Here is a 19,899-nt window from a genome sequence, read left to right on the forward strand (position 1 = left end):
GAGATCGCGCCACTGCACTCCAGCCTGGAGGGCAGACTCCATCTCAAAAAAAAAAAGAAGAAGAAATACCACTGCTCTATTAGTTCATTTAATCCCCTCAATGACTTTGAGAGGTACACACTTTTTTTCTTTTTTTTTGAGACAGGTTCTCACTCTGTCACCCAAGCTGGAGTGCAGTGTTGCAATCATGGCTCACTGTAGCTTCTACCTCCTGGGCTTAGGTGATCCTCTTATCTCAGCCTCCCCAGTAGTTGGGATTACAAGTGTGTGCCACCACACCTGGCTAATTTTTGTATTTTTTGTAGCCATGGGGATTCGCCATGTTGCACAACCTGGTCTTGAACTCCTGAGTCCAAGCAATCCTCTCACCTCAGCCTCCCAAAGTGCTGGGATTACACATGTGAGCTACCACGCCCGGGAGTATGTACCTTTTTTTTTTTTTGAGATGACGTCTCACTCCGTCACCCAGGCTGGAGTGCAGTGGCGCAATCTCAGTTCACTGCAACCTCCCCCTCCCGGGTTCAAGCGATCCTCCTGCCTCAGCCTCCCGAGTAGCTGGGATTACAGGTGCCTGCCACCACACCCAGCTAATTTTTGTATTTTTAGTAGAGATGGGGTTTCACCGTGTTGGCCAGGCTGGTCTTGAACTCTTGACCTCAGGTGATCTGCCTGCCTCGGCCTCCCAAAACGCTGGGATTACAGGCATGAGCCACTGCACTCAGCCACTCAGCCCTTTTTTTTTTTTTTTTTTTTTGAGACATAGTCTCACTCTGTTGCCCTGGCTGGAGTGCAGTGGCATGATCTCAGCTCACTGCAACCTCTGCCACCTGGGTTCAAGCGATTCTCATGCCTCAGCCTCCTGAGTAGCTGGGATTACAGGCTTGTATTTTTAGTAGAGACAGGGATTCACCATGTCGGCCAAGCTGGTCTCGAACTCCTGACCTCAGGTGATCCGCCCACCTCGGCTTCCCAAAGTGCTGGAATTACAGGTGTGAGCCACCATGCCTGGCCAATATGTACTATTAATATGCCCATTTATGATATGACCATTTGATATGCCCAGATGAAGAGATTAAGGCCCAGAGGGGTTAAGTAATTTGCCAAAGGTCTCACAACTAGTAAATAACAGGGCCAGGATATGATGCAGACAGTTTGGATCCAGCATTCAGCTACCTAGGCTGCAAGGCTCTCTGCTTCTCAGTGTACAGTTAAGCTTAGTTAGAGTAGGATCTGGCATGGGGAGTTGCTCAATAAGCAACTGAAGGCAGGGGCTTTTTATTTATTTTTCTACTTCTTTCAGACATTTAACTCTCCAAATCTTACAGTCCAACCCCCCAAGCCAAGCCAACAACCCTTCCTATACCATCTTGCCAGAGCCCAGGGTCCCTCACTCCATCTTCTCATGCCTTCCTGGCCCATAAAAAGGATTCAATAATTTGTAGTAATTAGCTGGGCATGTTGGCATGTGCCTGTAGTCCCAGCTCCTCAGAAGGCTGAGGCAGGAGGATCGCCGAGGCTAGGAGTTTGAGGCCACAGTGTGCTACGATTGCACCTGTGAATAGCCACTGCACTCCAGCCTGGGCAACACAGCAAGACCCCATCTCTAAAAAAACAAAACACAGGAAACCTGTATTGTAGACCAGCTTATTAAAACAGAAAGAAAATAACCAGGTGTGGTGGCACATGCCTGTAATCCCAGCTACTCGGGAGGCTGAGACAGGAGAATCTCTTGAACCTGTGAGGCAGGGGTTGCAGTGAGCCGAGATCGTGCCATTGCACTCTAGCCTGGGCAACAGAGTAAGACTCTGTCTCAAAAAAAAAAAAAAAGGAAAAAATATGAATAATAAAAAATTGCAGCAATTATCACTAGGGCTTCTCAGTGAGAATCAGTGAGAAACTCCAAAGGTTCTGAGGCTGTAAAGTATATTCCCAACCACCTTTAGGGTCAAAGTTGGGACAAGATGAACTAACTGTAAATAAGGCTTGTTGAGTGAGAGGACTTCTCAACCAGTCCAACCCAGGATCTACCAGACAAGCACTTCCTGAAGGTAATGTGGTTCAGGGGTGATCTCCTGGGTCAGGCAGATCTGGGTCTGAATTCCAGCTTTGGTTACTGGGAGTAACCGAAGCTGGATCCGCCCGCCTTGGCCTCCCAAAGTGCTGGGATTACCGGTGTGAGCCATCAAGCACCCAGCCGGTTTTTTTTTTTTTTTTTGAGATGGAGTCTTGCTGTGTCTCCCAGGCTGGAGTGCAGTGGCGCAATCTCAGTTCACTGCAACCTCTGCCTCCTGGGTTCAAGCGATTCTCCTACCTCAGCCTCCTGAGTAGCTGGGATTATAGGCATGCGCCACCATGCCCAGATAACTTTCGTATTTTTGGTAAAGATGGGGTTTCACCACGTTGGTCAGGCTGGTCTCGAACTCCTGACCTTATGACCCACCCGCCTTGGCCTCCCAAAGTGATTGGATTACAGGTGTGAGCCACCATGCCTGGCCTCGTTTCTTCATCTTTCAAATAGGAAAAACACAGTGTGAGGTGTGATGAAGAACTCAGGCTTGGATTCAGGTCTTGTATCATTCTACTCCTTGCTCAGCCATGGACTAGCTGTGTGAGCTGAGATGAGGAGCTTCACCTCTGTGAGCCTTGGCTGCCTATTCCAATGCGTGTTGGCGTCATTCTGTTTCCTATGGTGGCTGGGGATTCCCTGGGACCATGTGTGTCTGCACTGTGGTCACTGTAGTTGGCAGGATGGAGGCAGTGTATAAAAATGTTTAGGAGCTTAGGCTCTGGAGTCAGACTGCAACAGGCCTAGTTCAAATTCCAGCTCTGACAATTACTCCCAGTGAGATCTTAGGAAAATCAGTTTCTTCTCTGAACCTGTTTTTGTTTTTTTGTTTTGTTTTGTTTGAGACGGAGTCTTGCTCTGTTGCCCAGGCTTGAGTGCAGTGGCGCGATCTCGGCTCACTGCAACCTCTGCCAGGTTCAAGTGATTCTCCTGCCTCAGCCTCCCCAGTAGCTGGGATCACAGGCATGTGCCACCATGCCCAGCTAATTTTTTTTGTATTTTCAGTAGAGACGGGGTTTCACCATGTTGGCCAGGCTGGTCTCGAACTCCTGGCCTCAAAGGATCCACCCGCCTTATCCTCCCAAAGTGCTGGGATTACAGGCATGAGCCACTGTGCCAGGCCAAACCTCAGTTTTTGTATCTGTCAAATGAGAATAATAACAGTAAATATCCGATAGAGTTTACTATGAAGAGTCAATCTGATGATGTAGGTAAAGCACTTAAAACTGGTCTGGGGCCTGGCACAGTGGCTCGTGCCTGTAATCCCAGTACTTTGGGAGTCCAAAGCAGGAGGATCCCTTGAGCCCGGGAGTTTAAGTCCAGCCTGAGCAACATAGTGAGACCATCTCTACAAAATAATAATAATAATAAATTAATTAACTAATTAGTGAGGCATGGTGTTGTGCACCTGTAGTCCCAGCGATTTGGGAGGCTAATGTGGGAGGATCCTTTGACCCCAGGAGGTCAAGGCTGCAGTGAGCCACGATCCTGCCACTGTGCTCTAGCCTGGGCAAGAGAGCAAGACCCTATCTCAAAAAAAAAAAAAAAAGCAAAGATATTATGAGACTGATTTTTTAAATACCTTTCTCTAGGCCGGGTGCAGTAGCTCACGCCTGTAATCCCAGCACTATGTGAGGCCGAGGCAGGAGGATCACTTGAAGTCAGGAGTTCGAGACCAGCCTGGCCAACATGGTGAAACCCCGTCTCTACTAAAAATACAAAAATTAGCCAGGCATGGTGGCAGGTGGCTGTAATCCCAGCTACTCGGGAGGCTGAGGCAGGAGGATGGCTTGAACCCCGGGAGGTGGAGGTTGCAGAGAGCTGAGATCGCACAACTGCACTCCAGCCTGGGCGACAGAGCAAGACTCTGTCTCAAAAATAAATAAATAAATAAATAAATAAATAAATAAATACCTTTTTTTACATGTCAGTCCATTTTCCCAAAACCAGGGCCAATGTGACCAGACCCCATCCCCATCTACAAAATCAATCCTACTTAATCATAGTGTAGCTTGAAGGTTGGGCTCTCACCACAGCAGGGTTCGAGTTCCAGCAATGCCCGTAACTGCTGTGGGACCCTAAATAAACGACTTCACCTCTTTGACCCTCAGAGGTTAACCTGGCATAGTAATCGCCTCCCTCACGGGGTTATTTAGGTTTCAACGAGTTGATGCACAAGCGTGGTACATGGAAAGGGCTCGGTAAACACGAGGTGCTATTACTCCCACCACAGTGCCAGTCCTTCTCCCTTTTTTACTTTATTTTTTATTTTTATTTTTTGAGATGGAGTCTTGCTCTGTCGCCCAGGCTGGAGCGTAGTGGCGCCATCTCCGCTCACTGTAACTTCCGCCTCTCGGGTTCAAGCAATTCACCTGCCTGGGCCTCCCGAGTAGCTGGGGTTACAGGCATCCCCCACCACGCCCGGCTAATTTTTGTATTTTTAGTAGAGACGGGGTTTCACCATATTGGTCAGGCTGGTCTCGAACTCCTGACCTCAGGTGATCTGCCCGCCTTAGCCTCCCAAAGTGCTGGGATTACAGGCGTGAGCCACCACGCCCGGCCCCTTCCCCCATTTTAGCGGTTTCGCTCCCTATCGGGGCCAGGGACGCCTCAGGCTGTCTCGGTCAGGACCTACAGCTCCGGTTGTTGTCCCAGGCTCTTCCGCGAGGTGCTCTCCTGTCTCCTGACCACCCCCATTCCTCCCCACTCCAGCTCCTCAGCGAGCGGCTGCGAAGGACGCGCACAACACTCCGCGCAGCGGGAAGGTACCGAACTCGCATCACAGCCTGAAACTGCTCAACTAAGCTCCCGCCCCGCTGCTCTCTGGTCAATCTAAAGCGAAGACGAGCCTTAGGGCCAATCAGAAGCGACAGCGGTGGAGTCATGCCCGCCTGCTTGAGGCGCCCTGGCGTCTTATTGGCTATGCTTGAGAACGAATCCCAGGCTAAGCCACTTAGAAAGGAGCGGAGCCAGCCAATCAGCGGTGCAACCGCCGCGGGGGCCGGGCCAGAAGCCCCGCAGACAAGCACCTCGGGAGACTGGCGAGGGGCGAGCTCGCAGCTTGTCAGCCCCGAAGCCCTGCCCAGGGGGAAACCCTGCTGGAGGGAGTCTAACCCCCGGGCCAGTTAATGTTGGGGCAGCGCAATCGGCCGTTCCCTCTGCGGTATGGTTGGGGGTGGGAGTGCTGACACGTCCGCGCGCAGTTACTCCTGGCTGAGCATACAGTCGAGGTGGCAGTGGGAATTGGAAGTGCAAGTGTCACGCTGCCAATCACGGGGCAAGGCACTGCCCCCCTCTTGTGTCTTTTCTGTCCCTGTACACTTCCAGGCTTCCAGGCGAGGCAGAGTGAGCTGTGCCAGCAATCGTGGTGGAGTGGGACAAGAGAGAAAAGGGAGCTGTCCACAGGCACCGAAACCTGGCTGGCTCTTTTTTTTTTGAGACGCCGTCTCGCTCTGTCTCCCAGGCTGGAGTGCAGTGGCGCGATATAGGCTCCCTGCAATCTCCGCCTCCCGGGGTTCAAGCGATTCCCCTGCCTCAGCCTGCCGAGTAGCTGGAATTACAGGCGCCCGCCACCACGCTCAGCTAATTTTTGTATTTTTAGTAGAGACGGGGTTTCACCATGTTGGTCATGCTGATCTCGAACTCCTGATCCCAGGTGATCCGCCCTCCTCGGCCTCCCAAAGTGCTGGGTTTTCAGGCGTGAGCCACCGTGCCCTGCCTGGCTGGCTCTTTTATTTTATTTTTATTTATTTATTAGAGACAGGGCCTCACTGTGTCGCCCAGGCTGCAGTGCAGTGGTGTGATCATAGCTCACTGCAGCCTCGACCTCCTGGGCTCAAGCGATCCTACTACCACCTGGACCTCTCAAAGCCCTGGGATTACGGGCATGAGCCACCTTGCCTGGCCTTGGCTTGCTTTTACGGGCCTCCCAGCCAATCAGGTGTGGCGGCAGCCTACACACCCCCTACACACTTCACAGATGGTAAAGGGTTGAGAGAAAGGTGACAGGGTTTGCAAATGGGAGCTACTTAGGGTGGCAAAATAGAAGCAAGAAAGGCAGGTCAGGCACAGTGTCTCACGGCTGTAGTCCCAGAATTTTGGGAGGCCCAGGTGGAAGGATTGCTTGAGCCCAGGAGTTCGAGGCTGCAGTGAGCTATGATTGCACCATTGCCCCCCAGCACCGGCAACAGAGGGAGACCCTGTTCATAAAATAAAAATGAAATAATAATTTTTTAAAAAGCCGGGCGTGGTGGCTCACGCCTGTAATCCCAGCACTTTGGGAGGCCGAGGCGAGTGGATCACGAGGTCAGGAGATCGAGACCATCCTGGCTAACATGGTGAAACCCCATCTCTACTAAATGTACAAAAAATTAGCCGGGCGTGATGGCGGGCGCCTGTAGTCCCAGCTACTTGGGAGGCTAAGGCAGGAGAATGGTGTGAGCCCGGGAGACGGAGCTTGCAGTGAGCAGAGATCGCGCCACTGCACTCCAGCCTGGGCGACAGAGCGAGACTCTGTCTCAAAAAAAAAAAAAAAAAGGACAGTAGTACTCCTGAGCACTTGCTGAGGGAGCCTCCAGGGCTGTTCAGGTGAAGGAGAATCAGGGTCCAGTCTCTTCGTGGAGAGAGTGGGAAAAGGCAGACTCCACAGCAGATCAACGCTGGGGCCCGGCTGGAAATCAATGAAATCTCAGCCTAAGAGGCCTGAAGTCTATGGACCAATGAGACTCAAGGCTCTGCCCCTTCACAGCCAATCAGCTGCGGGTCCGAGGCAGACGCGCGGGAGTGGCGCTGTCCTAGGTGCCTCCCAGGCTGCCCAGCGTGCTCAGCTGGCCTGAGCGGGAGAATGCGGCCCGCGCTGCAGCCAATCAGCGTCCGCCTCAGGATCCAGGGGTGACCACGTGCGGGAGCGTTGCGTCCCTGGCCTCGCTCCATTCCCCACTTTTAACGGTCACTCGGCCTTAAGCCGTCCTGGGTGTATGTGAGGCTGAAAGGGAAGGAGGAACAGGGTCTGGGCCGGTGAGTGCCATAGTTTTTCTTACTTTACTTTCTTGGGCTTGGGCCCGGCCCAGGCAAATCTGGGGTATGGGGGCTTGACTGGACCTCGTTGATGATTGGGAAGTGCGGGTTGAGGGCTTTAGCCCTTGGGGCTTTCCTCTGCCTTTGAGAGGCTGGAAATGCAGCCTCCTGGCCACCTTTAGGCCTAGGTTTGGCAGAGGCTAAGCCAGCTTGCTCTCTGAGTTGGTCCACAGCCCCCGAGGCCAGCCTGAGTGGGAAGGGTGTTGTGGGGAAGTTGGAGGTCCTTAACTCTGCATGAGGTATGGCCTCCGGACAATGAGAGCTTATCAGGGGTCTCTGGACTGAGCCTGGATCCGGTGACTGAAAGGAGAGGCCTGTGGATCTCCAAAGATTATGCAGGGGCTGGGCGCAGTGGCTCACGCCTGTAATCCCAGCACTTTGGGAGGCTGAGGCAGGTGGATCATTTGAGGTCAGGAGTTTGAGACCAGCCTGGCCAACATGGAGAAACCCTGTCTCTACGGGGTTTCTAAAAAAAATTACCTGGGCGTGGTGGCACACATCCGTAATCCCAGCTACTCAGAAAGCTGAGGCAGGAGAATCGCTTGAACTCATTGAACTCAGGAGATGAAGGTTGCAGTGAGCTGAGATCACGCCATTGCACTCCAGCCTAGGCGACAGAATGAGACCCTGTCTCAAGAAAAAAAATGAAAAAAAAAGTTATGTAGGAAGTCACTGGCCAAGAGATGAAACTAGTGTGCACATGAAGGTTTCCTGGGGTCTTTGGAGCCAGCCTGGGCTGGCAGTGAATGTTCTGGACTCCAGGTTGAGATGTTCTTGGCAGATTTCCCAGTATGGAGTCCAGGTTGGATGATGTGGCCAAGAGGTTAGGCCAGTAATCCTCTGGAGATTCTAGGGAGAAGGGTTCTGAATCCCAGCCGAGCTGTTTGCGCTGGATGAAGTATTATTGCCTTGTGGTGGCTCTGTACAGAACTGGGATTGGGTGGCCAGGCGTGGTGGCTCACACCTGTAATCCCAGCACTTTGGGAGGCTGAGGTGGGTGGATCACCAGGTCAGGAGCTCGAGACCAGCCTGACCAACATGGTGAAACCCTGTCTCTACTAAAAATACAAAAATTAGCCAGGTGTGGTGGCAGGTGCCTGTAATCCCAGCTACTCAGGAGTCTGAGGCAGGAGAATCCCTTGAACCCACGAGGCGGAGGTTGCAGTGAGCAGAGATCGCACCACTGCACTCCAGCCTGGGCAACAGAGCAATGCTCTGTCTCAAAAAAAAAAATTAATTAAAAAAAAAAAAAAAGCAGGGCCAGGCGTGGGGGCTCACATCTATAATCCCAGCACTTTGAGAGGCCAAGGCGGGCGGATTACCTGAGATAAGAAGTTTGAGACCAGCATGACCAACATGGAGAAACCCCATCTCTACTAAAAATACAAAATTAGCTGGGCGTGGTGGCACATGCCTGTAATCCCAGCTACTAGGGAGGCTGAGGCAGGAGAATCGCTTGTACCTGGGAGGCGGAGGTTGCGGTGAGCCAAGATCGTGCCATTGCACTCCAGCCTGGGCAACAAGAGCGAAACTCCATCTCAAAAAAAAAAAAAAAAAAAAAAAAAAAACTGGGATTGGGTCATGTCTGGAGCTTTTCATTCTCCCTGTCCCACTCTTTCCCATGCCTGTTCTGATCATTCCTAGAAGATGAAGATATCAGGCTGTAGGTGCGGGGCAGGTGCATGGGGAGGATGAACATCGTAGTGGAGCACAGGAAGAGGTGTGTGAGATATTCTCCTCTTTAGGAAATCACCCAGGTTTTGGCAGGGCGTGGTGGCTCACACCTGTAATCCTAGCACTTTGGGAGGCCGAGGCACGTGGATCACCTGAGGTCAGGAGTTCAAGACCAGCCTGGCCAACGTGGTGAAACCCCATCTCCACTAAAAATGCAAAAAATTAGCCGGGCATGGTAGATGCCTGTAATCCCAGCTACTTAGGAGCCTGAGGTAGGAGAATCACTTGAACCCAGGAGGCAGAGGTTGCAGTGAGCCGAGATCGCGCCACTGCACTCCAGCCTGGGCAACAAGGGCAAAACTCTGTCTCAAAAATAAATAAGTAAATAACATAAAGGAAATCACCCAGGTTGTCTTTACTGATGATCTTTTTATACTCATGGGGCAGGGTGTTGATACCTAGTTTCATTCAGCTGTTTAGTGGTATTTATGCTTTCGGAGTGCCTTCAGTACACCCAGAGTTCTTTAACCAGGGGTGAGGGTGCAAGGAGTGGCTTATGAGTGGACTTCAAGGAAGTCTAACCCCGAAACCAGTTAATATTGGGGCAGCTCAATTGGCCATTCCCTCTATGGTGTGGTGGGGGCCCGGGGTGCTGGCACGTGAAGTGTGCAGTTAATCCCAGCTCGGCAGACAGCCACCAAGCATGATGGCACATGCCTGTAATCCCAGCTACTCAGGAGGCTGAGATGGGGGGATGACTTGAGCCCAGGATGTCAAGACTGCAGTGAGCCATGATTGTGCCACTGCACTCCAGGCTGGGTGACAGAGCAAGACTGTGTCTCTAAAAAAAAAAAAAAAAAAAAAGAACAATTAATGGTATGCGTGTATATTATGAGGAGGGGAGGGTAAAGAATAAGCTAGATGATAGTTAACCTGTCCAGCCATGAGGCTCAGAGTAATCTGTCAATCTCTTGTCATGCATTCATATGCCAAGTGGTATAAGTGTCTACCATTTTCTTTTTTTTTTTTTTTTCGAGACGGAGTCTTGGCTCTGTTACCAGGCTGGAGTGCAGTGGTGTGATCTTGGCTCACTGCAACCTCCGCCTCCCGGGTTTAAGCAATTCTCCTGCCTCAGCCTCCCAAGTAGCTGGGATTACAGGCACGTGCCACCACGCCCAGCTAATTTTTGTATTTTTAGTAGAGACGGCATTTCACCATGTTGGCCAGGACGGTCTCTATCTCTTCACCTTGTGATCTGCCCACCTCGGCCTCCCAAAGTGCTGGGATTACAGGCATGAGCCACCGCACCCGGCCTGTGTCTACCATTTTCTAATGTCAACAATTGGTCCCAGCCTGGGTGGCTCACACTTGTAATCCCTGCACTCTGGGAGGCTGAGGCGGGTGGATCACTTGAGGTCAGAAGTTTGAGACCAGCCTGGCCAACATGGTAAAACCTCATCTCTACTAAAAATACAAAAATTAGCCGGGCGTCGTGGTGCGTGCCTGTAGTCCCAGCTACTCAGGAGGCTGAGGCAGGAGAATCTCTTGAACCTGGGAGGCAGAGGTTGCACTGAGCCAAGATCGTGCCACTGCACTCCAGTCTGGGTGACAGAAGGAGACTCTGTCTCAATAAAAAAGAAGAGTTAGTCCCATGGGTGACATTCTGAACCTGATGGTGACTCCCTAAGAGATTTAGAACCATTGGAATAAAGTAGGTTCCTATATTATTTATGGGGCCTGGGCAAGATGACAGAGACTCCCTCGTTTCTTCCCATGCCTGGTGTTGGCCCATACTTCAAGGTGTCTCACATTCTAGCCTGCACATCCAAGCTCAGTCTACAAATCCCTTACACAAAATCAGGGTCTAGTGTGTGTGTACATCAGTCAGAGTCCACTCTCATGAATACAGGCCTGGGGTTGAGTCCTGTGTAGGGGGCCTCAGAGTCATTTGGTCCAGGAAATCCAGGGTGCTGAGTTCTCAGAGCATGGTCCAGAAGTGAGGTGGGAGCTCACAGTTCCGGGTAGGCACTTTCTAGATGCCTTTTGACTCAGCCTATGCGAAGGGATACAGCCAGAGGAGGTCCAAATGGGACCCTTTGCCCAGGTTTAAGTCAACACTAGTATTCTGTACTGGTCTTGAAACAGCCCCTGTGAGGAAATTGAGGGTCTTGGAAGACTTAGCTCCATATGAGTGCTGAAGAGAAGGGCCATTCACTGTGAATGGATGCAGTGAAACCTGTTTTCCAACTTCTAGTCTAGTTCTTTTTCCAGTTAATCCACAAAGTGTGTGCTATGAAGGGGCTAGATTCAGCTCACCTGGGTATGACTATAGCTGGTTCTTGGATCATATAGAGCACAAATTTAAGGGAAAAAGGGAACTAATTCACTCCTTGTGGTGACTCTTTTCTGGAAGTCTTGGATGTACTTAACCAGAAAGACGGAACATCTTTTTTTTTTTTTTTTTTTTGAGACAGAGTTTCGCTCTTGTTGCTCAGGCTAGAGTGCAATGGCGCGATCTCGGCTCACCGCAACCTCCACCTCCCGGGTTGAAGCGATTCTCCTGCCTCAGCCTCTCGAGTAGCTGGAATTACAGGCATGTGCCACCACGCCCAGCTAATTTTTTTTATTTTTTGTAGAGACAGGGTTTCTCCGTGTTGGTCAGGCTGGTCTTGAACTCCCGACCTCAGGTGATCTGCCTGCCTCCACCTCCCAGAGTGCTGGGATTACAGGTGTCAGCCACTGCGCCTGGCGAAAGAGTAAACATACTTAAAGTTCATGTAAGATTTGGATAATCACTCTTAATCTATATAAAATGCTGTGGGGAATTTAACCACCTTCATTTGTGGAAAGAGATGGGTTCACGGGAAGAGTGGCGAGTTCACAGAATTTTTCTAAATTGAATCTTGTTCAACTTGGCTTGGGAAGAGGGCTTGATATTTAAAATAAGTGAAATAGAGGGAGAACTTTTTCACAAAACAAATGATCATCCCTCCCATTGGTCTATTCTGATGGTTTGATTTTAATTATAATATTTAAGGAGAATTGGTATTTGTGTTGCTGTGTTGACATTGTTACATCAAGCTGGGTTGTGCCTCAAGAAGTTCATGATACAAGGATTTCTGGAAAGCTCTGACTTTGCAGCCAGGGTGTGCCCCGAGCCCCTTGCACATTTTTCCCTTAGTGTCCCATTGGTCAAGTCTATCAGTAAGAATAAGAACTATCAGATTGCAGGCCAGGCGTGGTGCCTCACGCCTGTATCACAGCATTTTGGGATGCCAAGGGGGCAGATCATGAGGTCAGGAGTTCGAGACCAGCCTGGCCAACATGGTGAAACCCTGTCTCTACTAAAAATACAAAAAATTAGCCGGGTTTGGTGATGCACACCTGTGATCCCAGCTATTCGGGAGGCTGAGGCAGGAGAATCACTTGAATCCAGGAGGCGGAGGTTACAGTGAGCCGAGATTGCGCCACTGCACTCCAACCTGGGCAATAGAGCAAGACTCTGTCTCAAAAAAAAAAAATCAGATTTCAAATTTTATTCAGTAATACGAGTATTAGGCCGGGCATGTAGGCTCACGCCTGTAATCCCAGCACTTTGTGAAGCCGAGGTGGGTGGATCACCTGACATCAAGAATTTGAGACCAGCCTGGCCAACATGGTGAAACACCATCTCTAATAAAAATACAAAAAATTAGTCAGGCATGGTAGCAGTTGCCTGTAATCCCAGCTACTTGGGAGGCTGAGGCAGGAGAATTGCTTGAACCGGGAGGCGGAGGTTGCAGTGAGCCGAGATAGCGCCATTGTACTCCAGCCTGGGCAACAAGAGTGAAACTCTGTCTCAAAAAAAAAAAAGAAAGTAATATAAGTATTAAAAAGGACTGAGAGGCTGATATCATATTGCCTTTTATCACATACTCCCCTTCCAATCATGCCCTACCTAATCTCTCTACCTGCTCTACCCTCTGGCAGGACACAGGCTTGTGTCTGCATAACCTGTTGTTTCCTTGCTCTTTCCAGAGAGACAACTGCAGATGATTCCTACCGAGTCAGCCCAGGAAGAGGAAGGGGGGGCAAGGTTTTTGAGTCTAGGGAGGGGGAGTACTTTTAAGAACAGCAACAGACCAGGCATGGTGGCTCACACCTGTAATCCCAGCAGTGGATCACCTGAGGTTAGGAGTTTGAGACCAGCCTGGCTAACATGGTGAAACCCCATCTCTACTAAAAATACAAAAAAATTAGCCGGGTGTGATGGTGCATGCCCGTAACCCCAGATACTTGGAAGGCTGAGGCACAAGAGTCGCTTGAACCCAGAGGCAGAGGTTGCAGTGAGCCGAGATGGCGCCACTGCACTCCAGCTTGGGTGACAGAACAAGACTCTGTCTCAAAATAAAAACAAAACAGCACCAGCAGTGTCCCTACTCTTCCAAGTCAAAGTGCTGTCTGCTTCTGCCATCTGTGCTCAGGGCAGGATGGCTTGGGTTGCACTGTCAAGAATGTAGGAAGAGGCTAGAGAAGTGCTCAGGGTGTCATCAGCATAAGGGTTGCAGTGCAAAGGGCCCTGGAGATAATTCTAGGAGGCGGTCTCTAAGGGGATATCCTTAGGTGGGGTTCCCCATTCTTGGGGGCTTTTGTTCACTGAAAGGGGAGTTCCCTTGCCCCTCCTCCCTTTTAGGTTCCCCGAAAGCCCACTGATGCTCCCTGTCAACTATATTTGGCTTACACAGAATGCTGCCCTTTGAGCAGTCTCCAACTCTCTCGATCATCAATGAGCAAACCAGCGGGGGAGCTGAGTCACAAGCACATGATGTGGGGCTGGAAAGCGAGGGGGCCACACTCAGAGGGGTGACCATGTAATCGTCTGGACCCCTGTACCTTTCCTCATCCCTGGGGCTAGTCCCTCAGGGCTTTCCGCACTCCTTCCTTGTCTTGAGGGACTCTGTATTTCTGTGTTGGAGGAAGGGTGTTTCCCTCTGCGTACATACATATCAGAGGGACTGATGCTTTATGTGTCTTTTATATGGGTGTGGTGGTGTGAGGAATTAGAAAGCTCAGAGATGGAAAATAGTTAACGTTCAGAGTAGCAGATGAACACAGCTCTCACATTTGCATTTTCCCTTTCGTTCTGACTCATCTTCCCCTCTCCCCACCCTGTTGCCCCTCCACCAGCCTCACCCATTGACACACCCTGTCTGATCTAGGAAGGGTTAACATGTGCCCGCACCCATGTGGAGGGAAGGCGTGGTAGGCCTGGAAAGAGAGAGTGGGAGGCTGGTCTGAACATTTGAGGGTCCTGGAGCCAAAGGGAGAAACGGGAGCTTAGGGACAGTATTTGCATCTAGGAGGGGACCAGGACTCTTAGATCCTTCCCCCTTAAGAGAAGCCTATGGGAGGCCAGGCGCAATCCCAGCACTTTGGGAGGCCGAGGTGGGTGGATCACTTGACATCAGGAATTCGAGACCAGCCTGGCCAACATGGCGAAACCCTGTCACTACTAAAAATACAAAAATTAGCCGGGCGTGGTGGCGGGCGCCTGTAATCCCAGCTACTCGGGAGGCTGAGGCAGGAGAATTGCTTGAACCTGGGAGGCAGAGATCGCAGTGAGCTGAGATTGCGCCACTGCACTCCAGTCTGGGAGACAGAGCGAGACTGCATCTCAAAAAAAAAAAAAAAAAAAAAAAAAAGAGAAGCCTATGGGGAAGCCGACTGTGCCTTGTCACCAGAGCAGCTTACCAGTACCTGACTTGTTTATCTTCCAGTCATTTACTGTGTATCTAATATACGCCAGGCACATATCATAAATGCTTTATCAGCTGGGCGCAGTGGCTCACGCCTATAATCCCAGCACTTCGGGAGGCCAAGGCAGGCGGATCATTTGAGCCCAAGAGTTCAAGACCAGCCTGGGTAACATAGTGAGACCCCCGTCTCTACCAAAAATTAAAAATTAGCTAGGCATGGTGGCTCGAACCTGTAGTCCCAGCTACTCAACAGGCTGAGGTGGGAGGATCATGTGAGCCCAGGAAGCTAAGGCTGCAGTGAGCCGTGATCGTACCACTGGGCAACACAGCAAGACCCCATCTCAAAATAAACATGTCATCAAAATTTGTTGGATAAATGAAAATTTTGCTATAGGATCAGGGATAAGAGAATAATAAGAAACAGAAAAAGAAAGTTGAGCCTCTAAGACCCCATCCCTTCCCCAGATTAAAGAGTTCTGAAGTGTGAAAAGAGGGGAAACCTCCGGGGACCTTGACCCCTTGGGCAGGAAGTGAAAGAAACCCAAGTCCTGATTTCAGAGAAATGTCATTTGTCATCAGCCCAAGAAAAGGAGATTTTTCTCTTCGAAGACCACCACACGTCTTTCCTGGGGTTGCCCCTTTCAGAGCTTGATGGGAGGATCTGAGTCACTCACACACCCACCCCCAGGTCATTCCCAGGCAGCAAATGAGGCTTCCCAGTACCAAGTCAGGGAGAGGGAGGAGGCCGGCTTCTGGCTCCTCCACCCTATTCTTGGGATCCAAATGTTTCAATCCTTTTTACTTCTGCAGCTGTGTGCTCTGCCGTCATCTCTAAGAAACAACCATACCACTGAATGCTACTGTGTACTTACAAACCACACTCATATTCGTCACGTCATTTCATCTTCACCCCCACCTCCAAATGAGGTAAGCAGATATTATCCCTATTTCATGAATGAGGTTACTGAGGCCCAGAGAAGTGACTTGCCCAAGATGACTCAAATAGTAAATGGCAGAGATGAAACTCAAAGGCAGGGCTGATTATTCCAAGGTCCTTGCTGCCACAGATACACTTCTTTGACTCTAGGAGTTCACAAACGAAGTGAGGAGACAGGAGGCTAGGGGCAGAATGTGTGCATTCTGGAGGTAGAGGGGGTGGTCTCTCCTGCAGGCAGAAGGCAGAGGCAGGGTTAGAAAACCACACCCCTTCGGGGGGACTGTGGCAGACTGATACTTGGGACATCCAATGGAGGCCTGTGAGGTCAGGGGCGGGGCTAGCTCCAGGGTGGGCCCCAGGAGCCCCAACAGTAGTTCAGAGCATGCGGTGTCCTGGAAGAAGCTACAAGCGGTGAGTGATAGCCTCTCCCCAGCTGAGGCCTTCTTCCCATCACAACTCTGTCTGTCTCCTCCCTGCCAACCTAGAGCCCTCTCCCTGAGGTGTCCAAGTGCAGCCCTCCCTGCCCCAAGGGCCCTTGCTCACAGGGAACCTGCACCTAGGACTCTGCCTGCTGGGTGCTAAGACACTGAGGTTCTGGTTCTCTTCATATCTGGGTTCCCAGCTCTCTTCTTAAAAGCCAATGTGGTGGTTTTGATGTGTGAGAAACTCCTGCCTGGTTGGGTGCTGTCTTTCTATTCTTCACTTTTTGTCTTATGAAAAACAAATTAAACCATCTCCTTACCCGAATCTTGAGAGGAAACAGCCTCCCTGTCTCCAGTCCCCATGTCCTTTCCTCCCATCTCCTCAGGGGTCCATTCTCCAAAAGGTCTCTCCATCATTGGGTCAGGAGCCTCCTCTCCTGTGGCTTCTGCACCTGCTCTCCTCGTTCTCTGGATGGGAATGTCTGGTTCCTTCCCTGAGGATGTGTTCTAGAAGCTTCAGCTTCACAGTGATGACTGCCGGATGCCTTAGCGCCTGCGCTCCTGCAGCCAGGATCCCTATCATGCTGCCCTCTCTGCCTTTCAGGAGCGATGGGCTTTTGGGGGAGGACCCACTAGCTTTCTAAGCTCTCCCGTGAAACTGTGTCATGCTCCATCCCTTAGTGCCGGCGTTGACTGGGTTTTGTGGTGATCCTTGTCTGGAATGAAGAAAGCCTGGCTTGCGCAGAGGTGTTTCCCTGCAGAGGGGCTTGGAGAAGCAGAAGTGGCAGTATCTGCTATCTTTTACGTCAGAGACTGCCAACTGGCAGACTTTCCGCACGCCTGTCTTAAACCCACTACTAGATATTTCTGTTAACTGACTGGCCCTTGCTCTTTAAGTCCTGAATTTGGTCTGATTTCCATTCTCTGGCCACCATGCCTACCTGCTATGATTCTGGATAAGCTCCAATCCTCTCTTGGGTTACTTTATTTGCTCACTCAGGACAGAGGGCTCTGATCTAGGACCAGCAACTCACACCCTCTCCCCTCACATCCACAGGCTTGAAATGAGATGAGATGTTCCTCCCTCCCCTTTCAACCATGGACCTCACACTGTGGACTTCCTCTTAGAGCCTCTGAGTTAGGTACCCAAGCCAAGGCACAATGTCCCTGCCCCCCATAAGACTGCCCAGCCCCTATGGCTCTGATCGGCTGGTACAGCTAGCAGCCAGGCTCCGGCCAGCACTCTGTGATACTCTGATCACCGTAGGGGGCCAGGAGTTCCCCGCCCACAGCCTGGTGCTAGCAGGTGTCAGCCAGCAGCTGGGCCGCAGGGGCCAGTGGGCTCTGGGAGAAGGCATCAGCCCTTCTACCTTTGCCCAGCTCCTGAACTTTGTGTATGGGGAGAGTGTAGAGCTGCAGCCTAGGGAGCTAAGGCCCCTTCAGGAGGCGGCCAGGGCCTTGGGAGTGCAGTCCCTGGAAGAGGCATGCTGGAGGGCTCGAGGGGACAGGGCTAAAAAGCCAGATCCAGGCCTGAAGAAACATCAGGAGGAGCCAGAGAAACCCTCAAGGAATGCTGAGAGAGAACTGGGGGACCCTGGAGAGAAGCAGAAACCAGAGCAGGTTTCTAGAACTGGTGGGAGAGAACAGGAGATGTTGCACAAGCACTCGCCACCAAGAGGCAGCCCCGAGATGGCAGGAGCAACGCAGGAGGCTCAGCAGGAACAGACCAGGTCAAAGGAGAAACACCTCCAAGCCCCTGTTGGCCAAAGGGGAGCAGATGGGAAGCATGGAGTGCTCATGTGGTTGAGGGAAAATCCAGGGGGCTCTGAGGAAAGTCTGCGCAAGCTCCCTGGCCCCCTTCCCCCAGCAGGCTCCCTGCAAACCAGCGTCACCCCTAGGCCCTCGTGGGCTGAGGCCCCTTGGTTGGTGGGGGGCCAGCCTGCCCTGTGGAGCATCCTGCTGATGCCGCCCAGATATGGCATTCCCTTCTACCATAGCACCCCCACCACTGGAGCCTGGCAGGAGGTCTGGCGGGAACACAGGTGAGTGGCGGGGTCTAGTGCTCTGCCTCCAGGCTGGGAGGGCATGGCCCAGGAGGGGCAGCCCTGCTGGGTGGAAGGGCACCGCATCTGTACTGCACAGTTCCTGAGCTGGGGAAGAGACAAGAAGCTGCTGCCACAGGGCACGCCAAAGCCCAGCCCCCGGGGGAGGACTTGGGATACCCCCTCTTCACGAAGGGGCCAGGCTCCCAGGTTTAGCCAAGGCTGTAACTCTTCCCCACCCCATCCCAGGATCCCACTGTCCCTAAATGCCCCCAAAGGGCTCTGGAGCCAGAACCAGTTGGCCTCCTCCAGCCCCACCCCAGGTAAGCCCCTCACTGTCCTGCATACACCTGTAACATGGTGTCTTCTCTGGGGTGGGGCTCGAGGAGTCCAGCCTGAGCAGGGCCCCTACCTCCCACTGTTCCTTCCAGGTTCCCTCCCCCAGGGCCCCGCACAGCTCAGCCCTGGGGAGATGGAAGAGTCTGATCAGGGGCACACAGGTGAGTCGGGCGGGGGCACTCGTGCCTCAGCCCCACTGTAGCCCTTTATTTCTTGCCTGAATGGTACAGTGAGTTGGCGCTGGGATTCCTGGCCCTGCCCTCCTTTGCCTTCTCTGTCCCCACAGGCGCACTGGCAACCTGTGCCGGTCATGAGGACAAGGCAGGCTGCCCACCTCGCCCGCACCCTCCCCCGGCCCCTCCTGCTCGGTCTCGGCCCTATGCGTGCTCTGTCTGTGGAAAGAGGTTTTCACTCAAGCATCAGATGGAGACGCACTACCGAGTCCACACAGGTATGGGCGCCCTGCCCTGTGTGAACTGTCGGCTTTCTTCCCAACTCCGCTCGTGAGTCTCCACCTGCGTGCCCGGTTCCCGCGCAATCCTCTAGCCCCGTGGCCCGATCCACCCCTAACTTGGCCAGCTTTCGCCCCCTTCTTCCTTCCTTCACCGGCCTCCCCTTCCGACTGCTCTAGGAGAGAAGCCCTTCTCCTGTAGCCTTTGTCCTCAGCGCTCCCGGGACTTCTCGGCCATGACCAAGCACCTGCGGACACACGGGGCCGCTCCGTACCGCTGCTCCCTGTGCGGGGCCGGCTGTCCCAGCCTGGCCTCCATGCAGGCGCACATGCGCGGTCACTCGCCCAGCCAACTCCCGCCCGGATGGACCATCCGCTCCACCTTCCTCTACTCCTCCTCGAGGCCGTCTCGGCCCTCGACCTCTCCCTGTTGTCCTTCTTCCTCCACCACCTGACGGGGTGTCGGTAGCGTCTTAGCCAAGAGTCCAATTAAAGAACGAAAAGCGGGCCGGCTCGGCTTCTGACCTGGCACCGCTGCTACGGCGGCCTAGCAAATTCCGCCCCAGAAGCGCCCCAGGAAGGGCGCCGAGTGCCCTCTCCTGGACGATCGCGGGTCGCAGAAGCCCAGGCCAGCGAGCCCTACAGAGTGAGGACACTGAATGTGCAGGAGCGAAGGTTAACAGTAGGGGAGATTGTCGATCTCATCACCATAATAAAGAGTTTCCTGTGGCCTCCCTTCAGGACTAGAAAGCCGAGTTTAGTCTGTGCACACCCCCGCCCACGCCCCTTGTCCTGTAGCGGCCCCTGGTGGCCCTGCGTCCGCCGTCCAGCGGGATGGACACTTCTTCCACCCCCGAGGCGCCCCGTCCTCCCCAGGAGGCAGCCGGCCCCGAGGACTCGGTGTCCGGGCACACCTTGCGGCATGCCGGTCCTGGACTGGTGGGGGCTGTGCGACCGCAAGTCACTCGCCCCTTCCACTGCAATCCACGGCGCGCGGAGTCTGATCTGGGAACGCTCGGCCCGGGAGAGAGAGGAACGCGTGCTCCGACCCTGCTTTCGGCCACCCGCCTCCTCTCCGGGAGCACACGGACCCCGAGACCGCGGCCTCTCCGGCGTCTTCCCTCCACACCGTGCCAAGCCGCCGCCAGGTCGCGCCTG

At 52.7% G+C, this 19,899-nt stretch overlaps 1 protein-coding gene across 12 annotated transcripts; it reads left to right on the plus strand.

The window, feature by feature from the left end:
• The first annotated feature begins 6,775 nt into the window (after positions 1-6,775).
• ZBTB32 (zinc finger and BTB domain containing 32) lies at positions 6,776-19,491 on the plus strand. 12 transcript variants are annotated; one of them, XM_009435376.4, is made up of 7 exons: positions 6,776-7,081; positions 15,361-15,477; positions 16,967-17,951; positions 18,201-18,274; positions 18,383-18,451; positions 18,577-18,741; positions 18,922-19,491. In XM_009435376.4, exons 3-7 carry the CDS (start codon positions 17,071-17,073, stop codon positions 19,194-19,196), a joined length of 1,464 nt encoding a protein of 487 aa, XP_009433651.1. In that variant the 5' UTR covers positions 6,776-7,081; positions 15,361-15,477; positions 16,967-17,070; the 3' UTR covers positions 19,197-19,491. The 12 variants fall into 12 exon arrangements, with proteins under 12 accessions (XP_009433651.1, XP_009433650.1, XP_016789664.1 ...); XM_009435375.4 differs by having other exon boundaries at positions 6,962-7,081; positions 16,591-17,951; XM_016934175.4 differs by having other exon boundaries at positions 6,962-7,081; positions 17,780-17,951.
• Positions 19,492-19,899: the final 408 nt, after the last annotated feature.

Source organism: Pan troglodytes, chromosome 20, assembly GCF_028858775.2.
Source record: "Pan troglodytes isolate AG18354 chromosome 20, NHGRI_mPanTro3-v2.0_pri, whole genome shotgun sequence".
In the NCBI taxonomy this organism is placed as follows: domain Eukaryota; kingdom Metazoa; phylum Chordata; class Mammalia; order Primates; family Hominidae; genus Pan; species Pan troglodytes.